The sequence below is a fragment of the Lactuca sativa genome, chromosome 1 (assembly GCF_002870075.4).
Source record: "Lactuca sativa cultivar Salinas chromosome 1, Lsat_Salinas_v11, whole genome shotgun sequence".
Lineage (NCBI taxonomy): Eukaryota > Viridiplantae > Streptophyta > Magnoliopsida > Asterales > Asteraceae > Lactuca > Lactuca sativa.
Genome location: NC_056623.2, coordinates 100279699 through 100307457, shown reverse-complemented (window position 1 = coordinate 100307457; position 27759 = coordinate 100279699). Strand labels below are relative to the sequence as shown.

The window sequence follows — 27759 nt, the reverse complement described above, 5'->3', positions numbered from 1 at the left end:
CATTATTTATATAACTATAAAAATACAGGCATGCATTTAACGAGAGGTCTATGAATGATGAATGGAAGGATGCCCTTGCTACCCAAGGGAAATGAACTGTTCGATGGAAACCTTTATGTCTATACATGTATACATGATATATAGCTAATGTTTAAACGACCTTTGGACGGATAACCGATACCCACTAGACCACATCCCAACGAGGAAAAGCAAATAGGGTGAACTAGCCTTCCTAAGTCTTTTAAACATTATTTATATAACTATACAAATACAGGCATGCATTTAACGAAATAAAAGCATATAAGAAAACTCTGATGAAAACTTTGGAAAACCTTTACACATAAGAAATTTATGACTTAATGTTAGTTTGTAAAACAAGTTTTGAAAATCTTTGGAATCCTTTGAAAAACCTTTCATAACAGCTTTGAAAATGATTTTTATACAACAGATTAAGTGAAAAAACCTTTGGAAAACCTTTGAAAAAAAACCTTTCGAATACTTATGATAATGTAAAAGAGAAATTCATACTTTAACAAGAGTTGAAAGCGAGATTGGAACATCTTAAGCTGGATAAAACAGTTATCATGAAAAATCTATTTTTGCTATACAGTTATTATATAAATCAAATTTGCTATACAGTTATTAATCACATGTGATTTATATAATAACTGTATAGGTCAACTTGTATTCCCCCCTATAAAAGCAGTTAAAATCATTTAAAAGGTTAATTCAGGGGTATGAACTCACATGCTGTAAGTGGATCGGATGGAGGTGTCGGTTGGGTGCTCGGTGTCAAGTGAAGACTTGAACACACTTAATGACCTAGTAACATATGAAGGCCTATGTTTACATACAATTGGTGTTTATAATACTAACTAAACACGTATAAGCATCCTAATGTGCGGAAAACACTTTGTTCAAGTGCTAGGAGGCTATTGGGTTGCAATAAGGGAGTGTAGGGCCTAGTTAGGGAGTTTACTCTTCAAGAGTAAACTCTTTATGGAGATTTCGGCCCTAAGACCATATCGCCATGAGTTTTCGGCCGTAAACTCATGGGTGGTGTGTTCTTGGATGCTAAAAGGTCTTATATCACTTGTAGAATTAGGCTAGGTTCAAATCTAGGGCATAGGAAAGGGTTAAGGCTCCAAATGGACCATTTAAGGGAGTTCACGGATGTAAACATAGATTTTACGGCCGTAAACTCTCACTTGGTCTTTCACTTCATGATTTAAGGTCTTAAATGCAAGAATATAGGGTTCTATGCATTATTCCAAGCCATATGGGGGAGTTAGGGCATCATTTGGCCTTCTTAAGGGAGTTTACGGACCATGGACCAATCCTTGGGGGGTTTACAGCCATAAACTCCTAAGTCCATAGTTTCCTTGATGTTTAATGCCCCTACTTCATTGGTGGTTGATTCTAGACATTTACCCAAGCCTTAGGAGGTGTTTAAGGGCAAATTTAACACCTTACAAGGTGTTCACGGCTCATGAAGATGGGTTTATGGTCCAAGAGTGTTCTTGGGCCGTAAAATCATGTTTACTCTCCATATGATATGATTTTGGGGTTCTAAGCTCATACATGCAAGTCCACAAGTCATATCTAAGCCCTAGGAGTGATTTAGAAGGGTTTTAGGGCTTCAAAACCCCACTTATGGGTGTTTGCGGTCTAAGAGAGTTCTTGGGCTGTAAACACATGATTTTGCCACTTTTGGATGTCTTAAACACGAATTTGCATGTTAAATGAGCTAAACAACAAGTTAGGGTAGATCACTTATTAGTTTGGGGCAGGCTTGAAAGAGGCATTTTTGGATCGAAGGCAACTTGTAGAGAGAGAGAGAGAGAGAGAGAGAGAGTAAAGAGAGGGTGGAAAGTTTAAAATGGAGTCCACTAACCCTTATATAGGGTTTGAGTTTGTGGCTCGGTGGAAATCTACCCGATACTGACGTTAAACGAGACTTTTGGTCGCACCCGATTAAATAGTCGTAATTTGACTTGGTTGAAACTAAAATTTTTCAAGGGAATATTGAGGGTGTTTCTAATTTGTTCCAACCCTTATGAAGTCATAAAAAGTCCCAATTTAATTAACCTAATCCAAAAAGGTTAACGGACAATTTAATAAAGTGAGTTTTATTAACGGAAGGAGGGGTTAAAATGACGGGATAAATTTCGGGTTGTCACAGGGGCCATCTTATTCTTTATATAGGGACACCCCCTCATTTAAGGTTTTCACTTTATGCCTAGTACTCCCAACGTACTAGGTGGCTCCGCTTAAAAATCACGCACAGGAGTACACTAAGCGTACTCACACATACGCCCAGCGTACTCAGCTGCCACCTTTCTCAAATATCTTGACAAAACTTCAAACTTCCATAGATTCCTCGATATAACTCCGTTTCCAATGAACGTCATATCCACGGAAAGGTGACGAGAAGCCCTACGCTTCTAGCAACTTGTCGCACCCCCGAGGCTTCCTCATTCCCGGGTTGTAGCCCATGAATCCTAATGACGGACGATCTGAAACAAGATGTTACATTTAGGGTTCGATTTTGATGATTTGTGTAACACCGTAAATTTCAAAACAATTTTTCATTTTTCCAAAATCACATAGTGTATCACATCACAAATCAAAATCCATAATCAATTCTGTTTTCAAAAACAAATCCCAAGATCTCTAATATAAAAATCTCCATCAGTGTGTGTGTACGTGTCAAGCCGTCGCCTTCCCACGGTCCTCGCTGGTACCTGAGACATCAAACATAACAACTGTAAGCATAAATGCTTAGTGAGTTCCCCAAAATACCACATACTACAAATACGCCACTCGAGGCTAACCCGACCCTCCGGTCAAGATGTCTCAGCGGGACCTTCCAATCCCGCAGCTTGTCGGACCCTCTGGTCCAGTCATAGCTCATTAGGCCCTCTGGCCCGATCTGAATCGTTGGACCCTCCGGTCCGGTCTATATAGTCATACAACATACAATAACACATAGCATACAATCTCATAAATAGCACATAATCTCACACATAACACATAAGACCCTCTGGTCAACTCATAATACCACTCAAGGTAACGTATAGTGAGAAGACTCACCTCGCGTGTCTCGGTAACTCGTAAAGCTCTCAACCACTAGTGCTTGATCTCCCGAGCTATCGTCCTCCTACAACACAGGTGTATCTTTACTTAATACTACTTGACTCTGACTGACTAATACCACTAAGTCAAACCAGTCACTACTGGTCAACGGTCAACGGTCAACCCGACTCGCCGAGTCTGGCGTGGACTCGCCGAGTCCCTACAGGAACCCGATTCCCTCTGAATCTCTTCCAACTCACCGAGTCACTCACCCGACTCGGTTACACAGTCCCTGGTCCGAAGTCTCTGAACAACCCGCACCAACTCGCCGAGTCTGGGATTGGACTCGGCGAGTGCATTCCATGCATAACCTCAAACGACCTTCTAAGGTCAGATCCACTTTAGCAACTCATAGATCCAGTCCCCTTAAGCTTATTAACCACGTAAAGTCCGAGTCTTGGTGCTCATTAAGCATCATATAGCTCATTAATGGAGGTTTAGCCTCAAATACATAGATCCCAATCTAAAACCTCCATGGATGCACATAAATCTTGGGCAAGGAGGTGCTCTGGACCTCTATGGGTCTAGATTCAGAGCCATAACTCGCCAAGGGACCATAATGATGCTAGATCTAGCCACAAATGGGTTCAAAAACCCTAAATCTATATGAACATCACAATAACAAAGAAGGATTCGAATGGTACCTCAGATGTGATGTCCTGGACCTTAGCTCTTCAAGAATCCACCCCTCTCTTGCTTCCTCTTGGCTAGATCTTCTCTTCCCTTGCTAGACAATAACTCCAAGAATCAACAATGGCTTCTTCCCTCACTTGAATCACTCAATTGATCTAGGGTTTCACTCTGGGGACTAATGAGCGCAAATGACGGCCATAAGGCCCTTTAAATAGGCCGCAAACCCGAGAAATTAGGGTTTCATTAAACGTCGCATACTCGCCGAGTCCACTAAGGCGACTCGCCGAGTCCGAGCATCAATCCGGATGAGAACCCGCGTCCTAACTCGGCGAGTCTATGCACCAACTCGCCGAGTCCCTTCTCAAAACTCAAAATAAAAAGATTAATTAATATACCTGAAATCCCGGATGTTACAATTCTCCCCCACTAGAATCTGACTTCGCCCTCGAAGTCTCATTCCTGAAATAACTCTAGATGCTGCTCCCGCATCTCTCGCTCTGGTTCCCAGGTCAACTCGGATCCTCTCCGATGCTGCCACTGAACCTGTACCAGAGGCACTTCCTTGTTCCTCAGAACCTTGATCTTTCGATCCACAATCGCAATTGGTCTCTCTGCGTAGTTCAGGCTCTCATCCACCTGAATATCCTCCAACGGAACCACTGCCGACTCGTCGGCAATACATTCCCTCAACTGCGAGACATGAAAGGTATCATGGATCTGCCCCAACTCAGCAGGTAGGTCCAACCGGTAGGCTACCCTACCCACCCTAGCAATTACCCTGAAGGGTCCAATGTACCGGGGTCCCAACTTGCCCCTCTTCCTGAATCGTATCACCCCTTTCCAAGGAGAGACCTTTAGGAGCACAAGATCACCGACCTGAAACTCGAGCTCGGACCGACGCCTGTCCGCATAACTCTTCTGGCGACTCTGCGCGGTCAACAACCTCTGCCTTACCTGCTGAATCTGCTCGGTCGTCTGGAGTACAATCTCCGTGCTACCCATCACCCGCTGCCGCATATTCAGATTTGGCTGATCCATCAGGTACTTCAAACTCTTGTGGTCCGTGTATATCATACACCGAACCCCATACAGATAGTGACGCCAGATCTTGAGGGCGAACACCACAGCCCCCAACTCCAAATCATGGGTGGGATATCTCGTCTCATGAGGCTTTAACTGCCTCGATGCATACGCGATCACATGCCCTCTCTGCATCAACACCGCCCCCAACCCCGATATCGATGCATCACAGTACACCACAAAATCCTCCATCCCTTCCGGCAATGCAAGCACGGGAGCTTCGCACAATCTCTGGCGAAGAGTCTCAAATGAGGTCTGCTGCTCCGGACCCCATGAGAAAGTAACACCCTTCCGGGTTAACTTGGTAAGTAGCACAACAATTTTGGAGAAATCCCTGATAAATCTCCGATAGTAGGCTGCCAGCCCCAAGAAACTCCGGATCTCCGCAGGCGACCTCGACACTTCCCAACTCATCACGGCCTCGATCTTGGCCGGGTCAACCAATATCCCATTCTGGTTAACGAGATGCCCTAAGAACTGGACCTCTCGTAACCAAAAATCGCACTTGGAGAATTTGGCGAATAGCCTCTCCGACCTCAGAACCCCGAGGAGCTCCCTCAAATGCTCCTCATGCTGCTCTCTGGTCCTCGAATACACAGGATATCATCAATGAATACAATGACTGAACGATCCAACATCGGCCTACACACCCTGTTCATGAGATCCATGAATGTCGCTGGTGCATTGGTGAACCCGAATGGCATCACCACGAACTCGTAATGCCCGTAACGAGTCCTAAACGCCGTCTTCGGGATATCCTCATCCCGAACTCTCATCTGGTGATATCCCGATCTCAAGTCAATCTTGGAGAACCACGACGCCCCCTGCAACTGATCGAATAGATCACCGATCCTCGGCAACGGATAACGGTTCTTGACCATCAACTTGTTCAACTCCCGGTAATCAATGCACATCCGGTGTGAACCATCCTTTTTCTTGACAAAAAGGACCGGCACTCCCCAGGGATAGCTATTGGGACGGATGAACCCTTTTCCCAACAGCTCTTGCAGCTGTGAGGATAACTTCTGCATCTCTGGCGGTGCCAGCCGATATGGCGCCTTAGCGATAGGCGCAGCCCCGGGAATCAAATCGATACGAAACTCCACTTGCCTCTCGGGAGGTACGTCCGGAAACTCCTCGGGGAACACGTCCCGGAACTCACGCACTATCGGCACATCGTCCACTAAACTTGGCCTCCCAATGGCCTCTCGTACATCCGTCACATAGGCCACGAATCCCTTGCAGCCCTGCTGCAAACTCCGCCTCGCTCTGGCAGCCAAACAGAATACCAAACCACCACGAGTCCCCTCGCCATAAACTGTCAGCACTCCCCCACTAGGATCTCGGATCGTTACCAACTGACGCTCACAATCTATGATAGCCCTGAAACGGCTCAACCAATCCATGCCTACTATGACGCATACATCCCCCATAGCAATCGGAATCAAATCAATCGGGAACTCCACCCCGAAAATCTCCAGCACCCATCCATGTATCACCTCGGTAGCACATACCTCACGCTCATCTGCTATGGAAACCCGCAGAGGTCGACTCAACGCCTCTCTCGGAATACTAATGCGCCGACTAAAAGCTAAAGATATGAAAGACCGACTCGCACCCGAGTCGAATAAAACCAATGCAGGTATAGAACTCACAAGAAAAGTACCTACGCACAACATATAACGATTACAATAGCATAAACTCAACATAAAATAGATAAAGATAACATACCCGCCACGACGTTAGGTGCTGCGCTGACCTTCTCCGCAGTCAGCTGGAAGGCTCTCCCCCTAGCCTTCGGTGCTTCAGCCTTCACTGGCCGGGTCTCGGTAGCTCGAACCACAGGTGCAGATCCCTGCGCTGATCTCTGAAGCTGGGGGCACTCGGCCTTCCGATGGCCGGTCTGGTTGCAATGGAAGCAAACCGAGAACCCCTTCGGACAGTCCCTCGCAAAATGTCCTTCCTTCCTGCATTTGTAGCATACCCCAGTCTTGCACGGCCCGTCATGGCTCTTGCCGCACTTCCCACAAGTGCGGCCCCTCGAACTGCCTGTCCTCGAATCAGCGGGCTTTGCCCGCTTGGCGTCCGACTGCGACTGTGCCGGTCGCCGATCACCCTTCTGCAACTCAGTCTCCTCCCTCGCCTGTGTCTCAAGCTCGATCTCCCTCTTCCTGGCATTTGCCTAGAGCTCGGAAAATGTCCGATAAGTTCAGTTCGCCACGAACTCACGGATGTCCCTCCTCAAGATGCTCAGATAACGGCTCATGCGAGCCTGCTCAGTGGACACCAACTCCGGGCAAAACAGCGCCCGCTCATGAAACATCCTCGTAATCACTGTCACCGACTCGGTCCCCTGCTTGAGGGTCAGAAACTCCTGAGCTAAACGTTCCCTCTCCACCTGGGGAACATACTCGTCACAAAACATCGCAGTAAACCTCTCCCAGGTCACTGCAGTCAGCTCAGCTGTAGAATAGCTCGCGGTCACAAATTTCCACCAGTCCTTCGCCCCCAAGCGAAGCTGGTTGAGTGCGAATCGCACCCTCAAGTGCTCCGGACATGAGCACGTATAGAAACACCCCTCTATGTCTGAGATCCACCTCATAGCGGCGATCGGATCCTGTGTACCATCGAACTCCGGTGGTTTCGTGTTGCTGAACTCTCGGTACAGCAACGAATCACCACCCTGGGGTCTCGCAGCCGCAACAACTGCGGTGGCTGCAACAACAGCAGCATCAGTCAAAGCAGCGTATCGCTCGTCAAATGCCTTGATCAGTGTGGTCTTAATAGACCCAAACATCTCCGGAATCTCGACTCTGATGGCAGCGGCCACCTCCTCATGGATGATCCGACGGATCTCCTCATCGCTCACCCCACTGCTCTCGGGGTTATGGCGTGTCCCAACCATGATCAACCTCTGAAATACAACATAAGAAATGTCAGGAATACTCTCGAGCATACTCACACTCGATAACTCAAACATCCTCTCTCGTGGTACTCCCAAGGATTCTTACTTGGACTGCGTACCAATCCGGTGTCTTCGATAGTACGGGCCCAATACTATCGTCCACACCGAATCGATATACAACCCAAGTCCTCCTCCTAGGATCCCAAATCGAAAACACTCTACTCTCGCTATGCACTGGCTACTCTCAATAGCCCTCCCCTAAGCTCCTCACTGCTACCTACTCACTCTCTCAAAGTGTCTCCTAGCAGCAGCGATCTCCTAAGCTAAGGCATCACAAATTAGGCCCACTCTAGTCCTAATAGGAATACCTAGCCTCTCTAACATGCACCACATAATATCTCATAACTCATAACATATAATGTAAAGGTATTTTGGGGATTCACCGTTCGGGCGCTAGCTGACCGTACACACCTTCCACTCTGCTCGTTTCCAAAAACCTCTTTTTCTTTTTAGAAAATTTTAGTTTTATTTGAAAATTCCTCAAATCCTCGGTTTGAGTTCAAATACGCCCGAAGGTGCATTCGAATCCCTCAAACCAAGGCTCTGATACCAACTTGTAACACCATAAATTTCAAAACAATTTTTCATTTTTCCAAAATCACATAATGTATCACATCACAAATCAAAATCCATAATCAATTCTGTTTTCAAAAACAAATCCCAAGATCTCTAATATAAAAATCTCCATCAGTGTGTGTGTACGTGTCAAGCCGTCGCCTTCCCATGGTCCTCGCTGGTACCTGAGACATCAAACATGATAACTGTAAGCATAAATGCTTAGTGAGTTCCCCAAAATACCACATACTACAAATACGCCACTCGAGGCTAACCCGACCCTCCGTTCAAGATGTCTCAGCGGGACCTTCCAGTCGTGCAGCTCGTCGGACCCTCTGGTCCAGTCATAGCTCATTAGGCCCTCTGAATCTGAATCGTTGGACCCTCCGGTCCGGTCTATATAGTCATACAACATACAATAACACATAGCATACAATCTCATAAATAGCACATAATCTCATACATAACACATAAGACCCTCTGGTCAACTCATAATACCACTCAAGGTAACGTATAGTGAGAAGACTCACCTCGCGTGTCTCGGTAACTCGTAAAGCTCTCAACCACTAGTGCTTGATCTCCCGAGCTATCGTCCTCCTACAACACCGGTGTATCTTTACTTAATACTACTTGACTCTGACTGACTAATACCACTAAGTCAAACCAGTCACTACTGGTCAACGGTCAACGGTCAACGGTCAACCCGACTCGCCGAGTCTGGCGTGGACTCGCCGAGTCCCTACAGGAACCCGATTCCCTCTGAATCTCTTCCAACTCACCGAGTCACTCACCCGACTCGGTTACACAGTCCCTGGTCCGAAGTCTCTGAACAACCCGCACCAACTCGCCGAGTCTGGGATTGGACTCGGCGAGTGCATTCCATGCATAACCTCAAACGACCTTCTAAGGTCAGATCCACTTTAGCAACTCATAGATCCAGTCCCCTTAAGCTTATTAACCACGTAAAGTCCGAGTCTTGGTGCTCATTAAGCATCATATAGCTCATTAATGGAGGTTTAGCCTCAAATACATAGATCCCAATCTAAAACCTCCATGGATGCACATAAATCTTGGGCAAGGAGGTGCTCTGGACCTCTATGGGTCTAGATTCAGAGCCATAACTCGCCAAGGGACCATAATGATGCTAGATCTAGCCACAAATGGGTTCAAAAACCCTAAATCTATATGAACATCACAATAACAAAGAAGGATTCGAATGGTACCTCAGATGTGATGTCCTGGACCTTAGCTCTTCAAGAATCCACCCCTCTCTTGCTTCCTCTTGGCTAGATCTTCTCTTCCCTTGCTAGACAATAACTCCAAGAATCAACAATGGCTTCTTCCCTCACTTGAATCACTCAATTGATCTAGGGTTTCACTCTGGGGACTAATGAGCGCAAATGACGGCCATAAGGCCCTTTAAATAGGCCGCAAACCCGAGAAATTAGGGTTTCATTAAACGTCGCATACTCGCCGAGTCCACTAAGGCGACTCGCCGAGTCCGAGCATCAATCCGGATGAGAACCCGCGTCCTAACTCGGCGAGTCTATGCACCAACTCGCCGAGTCCCTTCTCAAAACTCAAAATAAAAAGATTAATTAATATACCTGAAATCCCGGATGTTACAATTTGAAGGAGGTAAAGAAAGAAAATAACCCTAGCTCGTTGCGGTTGAAGAAGATAGATGCCTCTCTTTGAAATCCTAGAAATATATATTTTTATTACTGTGTTTAATAGTTTTAATAGTGTCCTCAGTCTCAATTGTTTATAAAATACATAATTAATTTGATAAACACTTATTCCTAATAATCAATTTTAAGTAATTAATTTTGTATCGATTAGTTTGTCAATATATATATATATATATATATATATATATATATATATATATATATATATATATATATATATATAAGTTTATTTTTAAAGAAAAAATGTTATGTTTTATTTTATTTTATATTTTTTAATTTAATTGAATAAAAAACAGTGGCGTGACACGTGGATTGAATGAGTTAGAAAATCTAGAGTTTTCATGTGTTGTGGATCGAAAAAGATGAAAGAGATAAAAATGAAAAAAAAAAAAAAAAACAAAGGCCAAGTTAAGTTGAGAAATTTTAAAAAGAAAATTAACTTAAAAATAAGAAAATTCTGAAAAATGCTTTAAATATGAGAGGCTACTTTATAGCAAATAGTTACTTGGCATGGAATCAAAATCCGAAATAAATGTCTCATTTTCAAGAAATTTCCAATTTTGTGACTATTTTGTTAAAGTTGGTTCACTTATTATCTATGGTTAATTTTGTTATTTTCTCTAAAATCCCAAATATGTATTAACATCTCAGGCCACTAATTTATGTTACTTCTAATAGGACAATTTGGTAATTTTAACAGTCCCACCCTCATTCAAATTACTTTTTTATAATTCACACATAAGCACACACACTAACAAAGGAAAATTCATCTTCACATTCTCATACTCATCTTTATACGCAACATTACAACATCAATAACTTATTCTAAAAACCATATGGAATTGCAATATACTTTTATTTAGCTGTATCACAAAGTCTTACGTTTTACTTCTTTTAAAATTTGATAAGAATTTTTAAACAATCCGGCTTTTTCATAATCTTGAATGCTTCTTGTATATTTTCCAATCTTATTTCATGTGTTAGAAGTTGATCCATCTCTATCTCCTGCAAATTTATAATTAGATAAACGAGTCAAGTTAAGGGGTTGCCCTGTAATTATATATATACATATATATATATATATATATATATATATATATATATATATATATATATATATATATATATATATATATATATAAAAATTATTATTATAAAGACTAGTATTATTATTATTATTATTATATATATATATATATATATATATATATATATATATATATATATATATATATATATATAATCTCATCATAAAATAAATTATTATTATAAAGACTAGTATTAAATTAATCATCTAATTTTTCAATATAGTTATTTAAAGAGTAAATTACACGAATGGTCCCCTATGGTTTGGGGAGTTTGCGTGTGGTTCCTAACTTATTTTTTTTAACTCAGAAAGTCTCTATTGTTTGTTTTTGTTATGTTCTTGGTCCCTACTATTTATTTTTGTTACACGTTTGGTCCATATCTTAACTAAAAAACTATTATTTAAATACAGACAAGTGGTGGGGTATGTAAGGTAAGGTGAGAGGGTGAGGTTGGGGGTGTGTTTATTTAAATAAATTAAAAAATCAAGGGCAAAATAGTTTTTTTAGGTAAGAGACCAAGCGCGTAACAAAAACAAACAATATGGACCTTTCGAATTAAAAAAATAAGTTATGGACCAAACGTGCAAATTACCCTAAACTATAGGGACCATTAATGTAATTTACTCTAATTAAAATGTTATAAAAACTATTATTAAATAAAATAGCCATCAACCCTAAATGAATGTTAATAAATAGTTTGTTTGTCACCTTATTAACACATTTGTTGAGTATAATGGGAAGATCCGATTGAGTCCTAACCCCACCCATTAGTGAACCCTTCAAGGTCCGACCACTCAATAATGATAAGTTCTTAATGACCCAATTGGTCTCTAGCCCAACTCCAATAGCTACAGTCGTACCAATTCCCTGCATATAATAAATCTTCATTGCTATAATTTTCTTTTTTTAATTTTAAGTACCTTCCCATAAATAATTATAAAAATAATCATTAACAAAGCTTCGGATCATATCGTGTGTACAATTTTTGAGGCATCAATGGCTTCGTTCAACAAGGGCCCAACTCCACTGCACTCAAAAGAGTAGTCAACACCTAACCCATCAGTTATATCTTTGATTAAATCTGAGACAGATCGATCAGGATGATTTTGAGGATTGATGAAATCTGTCATTCCAAATACTTTTCCTTTTGATGCCTTCTTTTCATTTATGTCAACCCCTATTATCTTCGATGCACCTTGCATTTGTGCTCCTTTTATTGCCTAAAAAACGTTCCAAACATATTGATTTTTATGGTAAAAAAAAAAGGAAAAATAAACTATTATTGTTTTACATTGATTTAAGCACCTAATTATTTTTTACAGTGATTAAATCATTATATACTTCGTCGTAGAAAAACTTTTTTCTTGATTATGTAGTTTTATATTAAGGAAAATTATAGAAAAACACAATCATATTCTATCTAGCAATAAACTTTAATTTTCCTATCATCTTTTAATTATTGCAAGAAGATAATAAGAAAACAAAAAATCTATCAAATAAAAAGAAATGTTTTGTATTGTGCTCTTGTAAAAAAATGGTTATTATAATGGTGTAACATCATAGAAATTATTTAGATGACTAAAACGATATATGAAACTACAAATACAATTAAACAAAACATAATAATAATTATAAATTAATAATAATTTAATAATTAAATTGTTAAAATGAAAAAAACATTGTGTTTTTTTCATTTTCTTTTGACCATAAAGCCTCATGATGGAACGTACCCCGAGGCCAACAACACCAAGGCCAAAGACGGCGACAGATGACCCCTTAGTGACCGGAGCTTCCTTCCACGGAGCACCAAGGCCGGTGGTGAAGCCACACGACAGCAAACTGGCATGGGGGAGAGAAATCTTCGGATCAACCTTGATCACATAGTTTACGTCGATCACCATGTACTCCGACCATGTAGAACAATTGAAAAGGTGGTAGGCGGCTTCTCCGGTTGCAGCAACGGTCATCCTGGATGTGCCGTCGGCCATAAGTCCGTTCAAGGTAATCGGGTAAACATGGCAGGTGTTGGTCCTTCCGGACTTGCAATTCAAACATTGTCCACATTCACCCATGTAGAGCGGCATCACGACGTCGCCTAGCTTCACCTCCGTCGTCTTCACATCTTCCCCGACGCTCTCAACAACCCTGCAACCAGCAATCGTCCATATTCAATTGATAGTTCATAAATCAATCAAATCGTTTTTCTTCCTCAATTCATAAATATCTACCCGACGCCTTCATGTCCAGGAATTCGCGGGAACAGAGGCTGAAATGTTGAATTAGGTTAGAAGTTAGAACCTCGAACTTAGAATATGATCTAATTCAAAACTTGATACAAAAATGGGGCTTACGAAGGGCATGCCATTGCAAGCAAGGATGTCGGTATGACATATACTCGCACAGAGCATCTTGATTCTAACTTCCAATGCTTTTGGTGGATCGACCTTTATCTCCTCCACCGTGATTGCTCCGCCGATCTCCCGTACCACCGCCGCTGCACCGCCAATTCCGTTAGCAACAACGTCATTTTCAAATATTTAAAATCAGAAGTTAGAAGTAGATGTACCTTTACAAGTAATGACATCTGGAATGGTGTTCGTCATGGCGTTGCAGATTGGAGCTTAAGAAGAGAGACTACGATTGAAGTTAAAGGAGGTGATGTGGGGTTTTATAGTGTCGAATTGAAATCGAATTTAGTTTTCTATAAATACTCGCGAGCAGATGATGACTTCATGATCATCATCATGGACAAAATTGTCCATTTGATGCAGCTGAAAAGCGAAGAGATTTTAACACTTCAGTATTATATTATTGATTTTGTAGAGAATATATTACCATATAATTCGATTCGTTAAACTTTTATTATATGAAAAAAAAAAAGAAAAAACTGAAATCGCATCATCTATTCTAAAAAACATCATTTAAATGGATTACATGGATTACGTTAAAGTTATACACGATAATAAGTTATTTTTTAATATTGGTGTGGAACTAATGGCATAACTTTGAACTTATATTATTATACTTTGAACTTATATTATTAACTTTGACTTTGAACAATATTTGGCTTTTTTTTTTTGGGTTTTGTTTATGGCTGCTAGATTCAAAGTCATAACTTTGTAGGAAAATTGGACCCGGTCGATGGTAACATCGAATGGTAACTTCTGTGTTTGAGATAATTATAATATGTTTATTTTGTTACAAAAAGTAATTGTAAGAAGGTCGGAGATAATGTTATTTTAGTGTTTAGTATCCTATCCGATAAATAAGAGAAATTAAATTGTCTTCTACCATTTACACCTATCAATATTCCTACCTATTAATTTTATAAAACATGTCATCATTCCATCATTTAATTTAATTTTATTTGATATATATATTCCTAATACTATTAATGAGATAGTTAAGTAAATATGAAATGGTAACACGTGTCATAATGATAGTGAGTGCGGATATTTGTAGGCATAAAATGTAGAAGACAATTTAACTTTTCGATAAATAATTATAGTTGGCCATATGTGAATGATACATAGAATTCAACAAATGCGTACTTTGTCTTTTGATCATAAATAGGACTAAAAATTAGGGACCATAACTCATAACACAACTTGTATGTAAAGTGGGGTTAGCATGTGTTCTTGCTTATTTGAATTAATCAAGATGTTGTCTCAAAATAATTTCTACTACAGTAACCGAGAACTATAAACACCAATATAGACATTTGAATTAACGAAAGACAAAGTATAACAGATTTTGAATCCTACACGTTAATCATGTATTAAAAAATTCATGGTTCTAGACATGGTTGGGATCTCTTGATCTTAAGATCTAAAACGAGAAAAACAATCCTATCACACTAGGATTTATCTTAGATAAGTATATAGAGATTTTTGAAATATGGTGCTATTTTGGAAATGTTTGGTGAAAATGCGTTGTTTCAATATGCTTTGTAAAAATAGGACCCACATATTATGTTTGATTGTTCAAAAATTACTTAAATGATAATTAGGTTATGTTTGGTAGAGAGAAATGATATTAGAGAAATGAAATTATTTCCATTTCTTTTGTTTGTTAAACACCAGATTAAGAAATGAGAAAAGAAATTGATTCTATTTCCACTTTTTGGATTCTCTTTTTACAATAGAGAACTAGTTGTGAGATCCATGTATTACACGAGTTTATTAAAAATAAAAATTTAATATCAATATTTAAACATTAAATATTTTATAAAATAATACTTTTACGTATCATAATGTAATCTTTTGAAACATTTATAAAAAAAATCAAATATTCTTTTAGAGCATTTATGAGACTTTATTATTAAATTAATAGAATGATTCTCTTTTCTTATATAAAATTTTATTTTAAAAAATTGAAATTTTCAAAAAATAACAAGTGGAAAATAATAATTTTAAAATTTTCACAAAATTAAACGTGGCAAAACTCTTGAGAATTTGACAGTGGCAAAAAAAAAACTTTCATTTATTAGAGAGGGTGAGAATTAACATTTTTCATATAACTTAGAATTGAAAAAAGAAAAGCGGAGAATTGGATAAAACAAAGTATACGCTATGAGAGTCTCCTTCTCACAATCACGCTTACGATGGTTTGTTTAATGATTACAATTTTATGGATTAATTGTTTGAAATTACTCGAACTTTTTATGCCACTTATTATAAAAGTTAAAAAGTCTAGGAAGACTTCGTATGTGTAAAAGAACATGGGTTTTTGAATATCAAGACATGTATATGTAAAATATTAATTGGAAATTATAAAAAATATCCGGCAAACAATAAATGACAAAATACAAAAATATAAACATAAAAAATACTACGAATTAATATGTATATCATTAAGGCATTATTATAAAAAAAAAGTTTGAAAAGATTAAACATTGTAAAAGCCTCATTTCCATTTTATTGTTTAGTACAATCAAACAAATGAATTGATTCTCACATCAATTTTCCTATTGAATTATTTGTTGTACCAAAAAGCATGATCAATTATCTTTCCTATCTTAATTCTCTTTATTTGCTACTTCATTCTGTGCTATTTTGTTCTATGCTGCAATTTCATTTCTCTGTACCAAGCATTGTACCAAGCATGCCTTTAATTTCAACCCTTCCCTTTATTTATATAAAAGAATTGATTTTTCTTTTTTAATTTATAGCTTTAACATTTCATCTTATATAGTATGTTTAAAATATATTCTTGTCCTTTTTAATTTTTTTTGTATCTTTATTAAAATTTCACATATAATGTTATTTATTATAAATATATTATAAAAATTTATATATTAATTTTGACAATTTATACCATCAAAAAGATCTAACTAATGTTTAAAATCAATACAAATATTGAATATTCTTATATTTTATATGAAATTTATATATATTACTAAAATTATATAATTAATAAATAAATATAAAACTTTTAATTTGAATTGTCAAATCAATTTTTGAATCTAAAAACAAATAAAAAATTTAAAACAAAAATATTACTATTCATCTGAAAACTTTTAAAAATCATGTACATGAATTTTAGAATGTTAGAACTTGATTCAATCTCATATTTTTAGTCTTTATTATATAGATGGGGCTAAAAAATCATCTATTTAACTTGAAAACAAGTATCATAAGTCACAAGAGTCTTATAGAGCATCACCTCTTACTCTATTCATATGGAATTAAGGATAACATCATGACACTCATGTTATTTTCTTTGTAGTATTATTTCTTTAGTTATACATGATCCCTGTGTTCTTGTTTATTATTCTATTTAATATATTATCTTTTTTAACGTTATCGGTTTGTAGCAAAAAGAATTATGGGTTATGTTTAAGATCGAAGTTAATCATCGATGCCTTAATCAAACATTAAGTTATAATGGATATTGTATAAACAAAACCTAAGGAAAATTTTTGAAGATCAATTTATTTTTTTAGGATCTTTCGATCTTATTTGATTTTACGATCACAATTTTGTTAAATGTAAAAAAAAAATTCTAAGGTAAAACAATTTTGCAAATTCTTTACTCTTATAATAGTATAATACACAATAACAACACCATTTATAGTCATTATTATTGTTAAAATATGGTGCCAAGTAACAACACGATTTACCAAAATCTTACTACATTTCTTTGTATATAAAAAAATAAACTCATATTGTTGTGTTCGAAACCTTTCGTGCAAGAATGATCCAACAAAGTACCCTATAAAACACAAAGAACCCAAACATCACGCCTACATTCATCCATCGTGTATCCCACTCAAGCCCTCTCCCCTTCAAGATATCGTCTCCGGTCATCAAGCACGTCGAACCACTACCCTCACCAGAGAAACAAACCTCCCTCCGGCCCCAATACTCGTTCACCAACCAGGAGTCCAATGGATACCGATACAACGACACATAATACATAAACATCCAATACTTCGGTATCACTTCTTTCGGTATAAAATACCCTGAAAACAGAAAAAATGCACCAAGAACAGTGGAAATCAACGAGTTCCCGGAGATGAAATCAGGAGAAACTGCACTCAGAAAGAGAACCAACGAACTAGCCATTAGAACGATTAGCCACACCACAAACACGAAAAACGCAAATGCAGTCGCCGAAGGGTCAAGTCCCACTAGCCAATATACAGGAATCGAAAAGAGGAGGCCGATTATGAAAAGAAACGGGAGGAACACGATGGTGTTGGCGATCATGTAAGATGAAGTCTTGTAGGCTCCTCTCGATGCTTCTTTCATTAAAACTCTACGTTCTTGAAGATATATCGGTAAGGCTTCAACTGTTGAAGAGAGAAGGAAGCTAAGACTAAAAGCAAAAAGTCCTAATCTTTCTGCGATACCATTTTCGTTATTCTCGACCTTTACATACACGCTACCTAAACCGAGGCCTCCCACAACTGCTTGCATCGTTCTTGCTAAGAAAAGTTGTTTTGTTCTGTATATAGTTTTCCAAAATCTCGTGCAAAGAATCAGAATTTCATTATATCGAGCTTTTGGCCGGACCGATTGATCTCTTCGTAAAAGCTCTTGAAATGTACCGTTTGTTTGTTCGGCCCATACTGTCGCGAAAGAGGGTTCGATAAGTTCTTGAAACGTGGCAACCGGTTCTTTTGAGTTGTATGATGTTTCTAGGGTTTCTTTGATTTCCATGGAGAACTCAAGTGCGTTGAGTTGAGCTGGGATTTCGAATCCCAGCTCATTAATGGTTCCCTCGAGTGACTCGAGAGAACCATTATGGATTACCGATCCGTTGGAGAGGATTAGGAAGTTGGAAATGTATTGAAGGACTCGGTAACTTGGTTGATGGATTGATAAAATGATGGTTCGTTGTTTTGATGTTGCCATGTTGGATAGCAGCTCGATCACTTGAAGGGCCGAGCTGCTATCCAAACCTGACGTAGGTTCGTCAAGGAGTAGAATTGGAGGATCGGGAATCATGTCGACACCAATCGACACCCGTTTCCTCTCTCCTCCTGATATCCCTCGTTCGTTTTCGTCTCCTACGAAACTATCACGAACGTGAACCAACCCGAGCTCATGGATTAGACACTCGACTCGATGTTCCTTCTCTTTTGAGCTCATTTCAGTTAGCCGAAACTTAGCACTATACATTAATGTTTCCTTTACAGTTAGCAAAGGAAGCAAGTTATCCTCTTGTGCCACAAACCCGCATATCTTCTTCATCTGCGAATGGCTCGTGATTGGGAAATCGTTGAGTGAAATGGTGGTTTTGGGATCCAAAGTGTTGTCACGAACACGACCGGAGATAAAATGAAGCAAACTCGACTTCCCGCTCCCACTTGGCCCCACAATCGCCATGATTTCTGAGCTTTGGGCTATGAAGGATACTGATTTGAGGATATTGATTCGTTTTGGCTTGTTTAGGAGCCATGGAAGTGTGAATTGGTGGCTTGATTTGATGGTGTAGGAGAGGTTTTTTACGGTGAGTTTGTAGGATGGTTTGGAAGGGTAAGGTGGTGGTGGTGGTGAATGGCGAGAGGAGGAGGAGGGGGTGGTGGATTGCTCCGGGGAGTTGTCGGAGGCGGTGAATAGGGCGGCAGTATCATCTTCGATGTTTGGGCTGTGGAAGCAAGATGCCATTTTTGAGTTGGAGGGTTGAAGTTATGGAAACTGAAGCAAGTTTGGGTGAGAAATGTAAGAAGATGAAATGTTGGGGGTTAGGAAAGTTGGGTAGGCTAAATCCATGCTTATTGAGTTATTGGTATACTGGGTTTCCTAACTTTGGTGAACTAATTTGTGTTTCTTGTAGACCGAGGTAATTGGCAAAAGAAAAAAAATATATACTATATGATGATAAGAAAGGCAAAAATTAATTGTTCGCTAACAAAAAAAAGTACTTCTACGATTTATTTTTATTGCTTTTTTAACGACAATATTAATTTACAAGAAAAAAAATATGTATTTTGATATACATGTGGATTCTAACCAAATAATTAGTCTTAGTGGATGGACTCAGGATGATTAATTAATTGCCACACATACAATAAAGAACAATAATTTTGACGCATTATACTTTTGAATTATGCCGAAAATTTATGGTTGTTGGAATTTTGACCATTATAATGTTGATACGTTTTTAACAATATCATATTTCACCGATTATTTGGTATGATACCAAACAATTAATGTCGAAAGCAACTATCATGCACCAAAGGTTGAAGGGAGTGAGGAAGACATGGGTTGGTTGGACACAACAAGGAAGAGGTAGAGACGGGAAGGTGACTCAGATGGAGGCGACAAGGAGGAGGTGGAGAGGGAAGGTGACTCAGATGGAGGCGCCAACAGCTTACAATATTCTCTCTCTATTAGGGGCGGACGCATGAATTGATAGTAGGGATTGCCAAAAATAAAAAAATAAAAAAATCGGTCAAACATAATTTAGAACTGAAAAATAATTTATTACGCGTAATACAAAAAACGATTAATTACATAAAAAGTTAAAAACATAATTATCTACTACAATTTAAATTTGTCATCTTCGTGCGGACATCATTTGAAACTGCTTCATTAGTTTTTCATTCTCAACTTTCACAAATGCTTCGGTCTCAACATTCCAAAGTAACGCGTCGTTCAAAAAGTCATCGCCAATTTTGTTGCGCAAGTCGGTCTTCAAGAGCTTCATCTTCGAAAAACATATTTCCACACTTGCGGCCGCTACGAGTAAAGTTAAAGCCAACTTCAAAAGTTTATAAACCAAATGATAAGACCGATGTTTCCCCGTACTAACCATCAAATGAGAAAGCTCGGAAATTCCTTTCAAAATGGTAAAACGTTCATCTTTGATGCAAGAGTGATAAAATATCTCAAGTTGTCCTTCAAGATCTATCAAATCCGAATCATCAAAGTCATACTTGTACAACTTAGCCAACTTCAACAAATTTGATTTGTCAAATAATGAATCACAAGGGCTCAAAGCATCCATGTATTCTAGTAACTGGGTGCTTGTTTCACTAAATCGATCCCGATATTCTGTAAGTTGCATATCCATGTTGAAGATTTCAATCTCAAAATGAAATCTATTGGTCTTTGTGGTCGTACGGTTTCTCGCAACAACATAAAAATCCTCAATTTTCCAAAGTAGCAATATTGAGTGTTTGACAAAAAGAGGATATCTTTGGCAAAATGCTAGCAAACCTCGTGTCTCTTAAAGATTGCAATGCGTCCATTGTCCCTTTAACCATTGAAGTTGCTTCTAAAATGTCTAGATCTTTTTTTTGAAGTTGCTTTGATAATGTACCTGTGAGGCGTAAAATATCATACATCATATATAAGTAAAACACGAACTCATAAGATTTAAAATATGCTAAGATTTCGGACGCTTGTTGACGGTTTGCCAATGACCCTCTATCCACTTTCACAAATTCTAAAACTACAAGAACATCTGCAAACAACTTCATTAAACTTGTGAGTGTGTTGAAATGTGAACCCCATCTTGTATCTCCCGCTCGAACAAATGTAGTCTCTTGATTTAACCCTCTCTCGGTTTCAAGTTCACCACTACATAAACCTTTTTGCACCATTTCTCTTGCTTGTTCCCATAGCAAGTCTTTTATTTTACACAAGGCACAAACAACATTAACCGCCAACGAAATTTGTTCAAAAAAGTCACTAACACCGCCATGCTTCTTTGCTACAGCCACAACCATTAATTGAAGTTGGTGTGCAAAGCAATGTATATATATAAAAAGCTATGTCATTCTCTTGTAATATCAAAGCTTTCAAACCATTGAATTCCCCCCACATATTGCTAGCCCCATCATAACCTTGTCCTCTTATCTATTAAAAAAATTAAAAAAATATTATATATAATATTACACATAAAGCGAATTAAATTAAACTGAAATAAAAAAAAGTTACCTGACTAAAACTCAACTCGTTGCTTGTAATTACTTCATTTATGGCATTTTTGAGTGACAAAGAGGATATATCATTCACGTGCACAATGCCTATGAATCTTTCTTTCACAAAGCCAAGACTATCAACATATCGCAAAACAATAACCATTTGTTCCTTTCTCGAGACATCACTAGATTCATCGACCAATAAAGCAAATACATCTAAACCAATCTCTTAGCGAATACTCAAAAGGACTTCTTCTACAAAACATTGTATAAGTCCTTTTTGAATTTTAAGGGAAATAAGTTGATTGTTTTTAGGAGCAATTTCTAAAGTATTATTGAAAATATCTTCATTAGTCTCCTGAATGGCTTTTAACACTTCAATGTAAAGCCCTCTATTTTCCGAGTTAACCGACTCATCATGACCACGAAACTGTAAATCGGTTTTCAATAAAGTCTAACAGCAATAATAGAAACACATAATCGATCTTTATATTTATGGTCTTCTGCTTCGGTTTGCCTCCTCAAGACTACATTAATAGTTTGTTTTTCTCTCAATAAAAATTCACACTTTTGTCTTGCTTTGTTGTGCAAATTATCAACACTACCCACATAAGTCTGAAATGCATCTTTTTTATTCCAAGTATCAAAACCTTAGGAAACAAATGCATCTCTCCCTTCTCTTTGATTCATGAGGTCTCCAAACACATAACAATATAAACAATATGCTTTATTCTTTTTCACACTATATTTCCAACCAATCAAAATCATCAAACCATGAAGGAATGAATCTTCTAAATCTATCAACTATTTTCTTTTTTGGAAACTAATGTAACCTTATTTGACAAGGTCCTTGAAACAAATACGCTCTTCTTACATCATCTTTTACATTTGATTTGTAACTTGTAATATGTGGCCTATCCGCCGGGTCCTTTGGAAAATCTTTCAAATCAACATTATCATTAGATTCATTAAAGCATGGTGTTTGTGGAATTGCATTAGAATTAGAAATGGAAGAGATTAATTGATTGGTGATTGGTGTTTGGGAACATCCTTCACCACTTTCATTACGATTAGGTCTTAGTCTTTTGGTAAAAAAAACCACTTATTTTAACCTATAAAAACATAACAATTTAACCTAAATAAAAAATAACTTCAATAAAATATATAATTTTCACCTAATACCTAATCAAACAACATGTAAAATTAAAACATAGCAATTTTAACATATCAAACAATCAATTCAATAAAAAGCATAAAAAGTACAACTAATCAAACAATAATTTCTATAACAACATAGCAATTTTACCAAATCATCCAAATATCCAATAACTTCATAGCAATTTTAACCTATAAACCATAACAATTTTGAATTTTGCTTAGCAATTACAACTATAAATTCGAAAACCATAGAAAACTAGAAATACTTACTTGCAGCTTGGACCTTGGATTGGAGTTGTTTTTGCACTTGGAAGTTGGGAATCGATTTTTACACTTGGAAATTGTGGATTGTCGAACTCGAATGGAAGAAGAATAGAAGAGCTAAAGTCTGAGTCGTTGAATGTGAGAATGTTGATGCGAGGAGGGCAGTGGACAAAAGGAAAAAAAACGAGGCTGCTGGTTTTTTTTTTTGTCAAGGAATTGAGACTTTGACTCTTGGAGCATTGGATCCAATTTGACAATTGGATAATTGTTTAATTTGACTATTTTCTCCTATTCTTTTTTCTTTGGGCTAATATTAGGTGGATTAAAATAAAAATGTGTTTGGGCTACTAATTATTGGGGCTTAATTGATCCAATGTGTTTACATTTTTTTTACGTAGTTGTCGTTTTTTTTACGTAGTGCCACAAAAAGTAATTAAGAAAACAATCGAAAAATTTTCTACTGTCAGTCGGAAAAGCAGGTGTTGCCGGTGCAACTCTGTGCCCCTCATCAAATCCTTCACTGCTCTCTACAACAAATTGAGAAAACGAGGTGGAGGGGGAAGTGACTTCCGCAACCACGACACTCGCTTCCTTCAACCTAATGATAACTTAACTTTGAGATAGTGCAATCTTGATATTGTTGGACGACCAGTGGCGGTTTTACTTGGTGGTGGCTTTACTTTGTGTCTTGGTATGACATCGGCAATACCTATTTTTTCTATACGTAGTGGAAATTTTTTTGATATTTTTTTACCTATTTTCCTGCATCAGCAATATTTGTTTCAACCTTGGCAACACCTATTATTTATTCTTGCATCCGCCCTTGTAGACGACCTCATTGAAGCTCTATCGCCTTGTTATCGGGTTCACTTCCGGCTAAACTTCAAGTTTTTTGATAAAAAAAATGTTTATTTTGATGATATTGGACCAATCTCACTCATTTTGAGGTTATCCGTGAGGCCATACAAAGCATGTATGTTTAATGCAATGAACATGAAGGTATATATATATATATATATATATATATATATATATATATATATATATATATATATATATATATATATATATATATATATATATATATATATATATATATATATATATATATATTCCGAAAGATAAATAATTATTGCTCACTTTTAAATGAAATTAACTGTGCAACGTCTTTTTGGTCAACTCACCCTTATGGAAAGCGTCATAGGAGGATCATCAAGTCTTTAACATAGGAGGCAACCCACATATCTGCCAACATCTTTGTTGTACAAGATTCTACTAAGAAGCTTATGGTAGATATCGACGACATTAATTGTATCTATTGAAAAGGGCAACGTGACGCTATACCTTGTGGCCATGCGATAACAACATTTTGATGGTTAAAAATGTTGTCCAATTGTGAAATGGACTGTGGCGTCTACGTAACTTCTTCAACGACCGACATGCATACCGAACAAAAATGTCGCATCATCTTCCACCTCCAAATGAGTGGGAAATATCAACGGATTTGATGATCATTTTACCCCCTACTGTTTTGATGATCGTTTTACATCCTACTATTTAGGAATTACTTCATGGTTGGATATGTCATTCAAACGAACAGGTAACTGTTTTTATAAATTCCAGTTCTATGTTAAACTACCTTGTAAAATATAATAATATATATTAAGAATTAGGGACATTATTGGAAACTTAGATTATAGATTTAATAACACACATATTAAAAATAAGCAGCATTCTACATGCAGACTAAGTTAAGTAACATATATATTGAAAATAAAGGGACATTTTTCAAAACATTACAAGCATTCCCATGGGTAAAGTCCCTACCTTTAGCTACTAAACGGTATATCTCCGTCTGTAAAATAATTACTTCATCCTTATTCAGATGTGCATTTTCCAGCTCGTTATGAATACATTGAAAATGCTCCACCTTTCATTTTAAATCCATAAATATGGATTTTACATCTTCTTTTGTGCGGTATTGACTGCGACCCATTTCATAACGAAACAAATGAAATACATGAATCCAAAAAGAGCCAACATGATATTGCAGGATCAAGTGGAAAGTCATCCTCTACATTGACAATCCAAGCACGTATTAAAGTGAGTTCCTTTTTGGTGTTCCATGTGAGTGGTACATGCTCCGTTTGTCTTGAAACTTAAAAATGTAAGCTGACAAAATTATTTCTAGGAGAAATTAATATTTACAGTGGGATCAAATACAAATTTTATTATACTATAAATAGAATTTCAATCATTTCATAGGTCAAATCATCACTTTCTAAATAAAGTTATTATTTATAGTAATATTTATTTATTTTTTTCAAATTTATCATTTTAAAATAATTTTAAGCCTAGTTTGTAGCTAATTAAATGTACATCCCTGATATCCGATTTGTGAAGGAGATATGTCTATGGAAGGAACTAGTTGCAAACAATATATTAAAAAAAAACGTGGTAATTGGGTTCAAAACAGATAATTTTAAGTGGTGTGAAAATGACACTGTAAGTGTTTTTTCATACTTTTTTTTTTTAATATGAAGCATAGTTTGGAGCTAATTAAGTATACATTCCCGACATCCGATTTGCGAGGGCGATATGTGTATGGAAAGAACTAGTTATAAACAACGTATTTTAGAAAAAAAATACAAAATAAACATGGTAACCGAATTTAAAACTGATTATTTTAAGCTGTGTGAAAATGATATTTTAAGCGTTTTTTTCACACTACTATGCATTCTCATGTTGCTCATTTGCAAAAAAAAAAAACAAAAAATGAACATATTTGGTGTAACACCTAGTTTTAGGATGTTTCTAATACTAGGATAGCGGATCGTAAATGAATCAAGTAAAGATCTTGTGCTTAAAGGGAATATATTCTAGATCTTGTTAGATGTTGATAATGTTGGATTAAGTGATTTAAGCCCTCGATTTGTGCTTTGAAGCAAAAGGATAAAATGGGAAAAGTAATATGTGGGTCTTTCACGAATTATGGTTTTAGGTTGACATGTATTAAGTCAAAAGTAAATATATGAAGTTGTGGGGCTCGTCAATACCTTTCTGCGCATATAAAGATTACTTAAAACGAAGTTGAAATGAAGAATTTATGATTGTTTGAAGATGGAGTGGAATTGGGTGAAAACTTGTCATCACGACGTGACAAGCATGTTGTCACGACGTGAGAGCTGTCACGAGGTGAAAAACAGGTTGTCACGAGGTGAATGTTATGCAGCCCAAGCTCATGGATTTTAGGGGTTTCAACGTATTTAAAGGAAAGGAATGATGTTTTATGGTATTTTCTTTGCCTCAATCAAATCTCCAACTCCTTGCGAATAACCCTAGCATCCTTTTTTAAGATTTGAGCTCTTCCCCTCTCCTTTCTCCTATTATGGATGCTTTTGGTTAGAGATGCACAAAGACCCGATCCGGTTTGATGATGTCACACCGAATCCGATTTCGCCCTTAATCCAAACCGGTTTCAAACCGGATTTGACCGGTTTTCCGAGCCCCGAATCCGAATCGGTTTAATCCGATCCGAAATCTGATCCGATTTTGCCATTTTTTTAAAACATTTTTTGGACCTCATATATAACACAAAATGCAACATAGGTTCATTAAAATAGTTAAAACATACATCAAACGTCAAATTAGAAAGAGTTTTTAAACTAGTTAACTAATAATAATATCAATAATAAAGAGGCGTTATAACATTTAGCCAAATAGAAATAGTTTTTTTGGTCTTCCACTTTGTGTCGCCTTCACTAAAATATTCTTCAACCGCCACGCAAATAAATAGGGGTCTCATCAATACCATATTCTTCATCTTCGTCTTCGTCTTCATCGTCATCGTCATCATCTTCCGGAGGTGTTGATAAGCCTTGTGCATATTCTTCATCCATGATCTCCGGTTCAACATTTTGTGGTAGTGGGCCTTCTAGTGATGCCAAGTGTTGTATACGTTCCATCGAATCCGAGTAATCCTTCAAGGAAACGCAAACCTCTACTGCAACCGGGGTAAGATTCGTCCCCAACTTTGATAAAACTCTACCACTAAAAGAAAAAGCGGATTCCGAAGCTACCGTGGAAGCTTGGACGGTTCGTAAATTGCGGGTCATGATGGAGAGAATAGGGAATTGTGCTTCCTTTTCTCTCCACCAAGCCAAAAGATCCAAAATTTTAAATTGTGGTGCACTCATGAATTTTAAAATTTTTGACCCCATATAAATTCCAATTTCGCTACTAGGGGTTAATGTGCGTGCTCTTTTGTTTTGTTCCTCTAAAAGGTAGTTATAGAGGTCGATATGAAAATTCGTTCGACCCCCACCACTACCCGATGCACCACTAGTAGTGTAGCACCTGGTTCTTGGTATGTATTTTGTTATTAAATCTTTATTTATTTTTGCATTTTTGGCCTTGGACTCGGCGAGCCAAAGGACTGACTCGCCGAGTAGAAGCGGGATGAGGCGCGGGGTTTAAGCTGTAGACTCGGCGAGTAGCCGCTGTTTGGACAAAAACCCTAATCCAGGGGTTTGCACCCTATTTAAACGACCTTATGCAACCTCCTTTCCCCCTTTATGCTCCCAAACACTCCTCATAGCAAACCCTAGCCATTTTGGTGAAGATCTAAGGCTTTTTGAGTGATTCTTGTGAGTTTTGATCTCAAGGAAGAAGGAAGAGCATAGAAGGATCAAGAGGGGACTGAAGGATTCGAGTTTGGTTCATCATTTGTAGTCTTTGGAAGGTATAAAGTTTGAACCTTGCTCATTTATTTGTTAGATCCCTCTTTGAGGTGGTTTAGGGCTTTTATAAGCCATT

At 37.7% G+C, this 27759-nt stretch overlaps 3 protein-coding genes across 3 annotated transcripts; all 3 read right to left on the bottom strand.

Moving 5' to 3' along the window:
- Nucleotides 1–10811: 10811 nt before the first annotated feature.
- On the bottom strand, nt 10812–14004 carry LOC111899405 (alcohol dehydrogenase 1). Its single transcript, XM_023895252.3, has 7 exons — nt 13714–14004; nt 13499–13641; nt 13376–13413; nt 12878–13292; nt 12128–12367; nt 11856–12014; nt 10812–11064 (listed from the first exon to the last, which is right to left on the bottom strand). The coding sequence occupies exons 1-7, from the start codon at nt 13748–13750 to the stop codon at nt 10954–10956; spliced, it is 1143 nt and encodes a 380-aa protein (XP_023751020.1). The 5' UTR covers nt 13751–14004; the 3' UTR covers nt 10812–10953.
- Nucleotides 14005–17194: 3190 nt separating this feature from the next.
- LOC111899404 (ABC transporter G family member 23) lies at nt 17195–19478 on the bottom strand. Its single transcript, XM_023895251.3, has one exon. It carries the CDS (start codon nt 19259–19261, stop codon nt 17309–17311), a length of 1953 nt encoding a protein of 650 aa, XP_023751019.1. The 5' UTR covers nt 19262–19478; the 3' UTR covers nt 17195–17308.
- A 1267-nt stretch (nt 19479–20745) lies between these two features.
- On the bottom strand, nt 20746–21685 carry LOC111899452 (uncharacterized). Its single transcript, XM_023895307.1, has 3 exons — nt 21539–21685; nt 21406–21457; nt 20746–21311 (listed from the first exon to the last, which is right to left on the bottom strand). The coding sequence occupies exons 1-3, from the start codon at nt 21683–21685 to the stop codon at nt 20746–20748; spliced, it is 765 nt and encodes a 254-aa protein (XP_023751075.1).
- Between the last annotated feature and the right edge of the window lie 6074 nt (nt 21686–27759).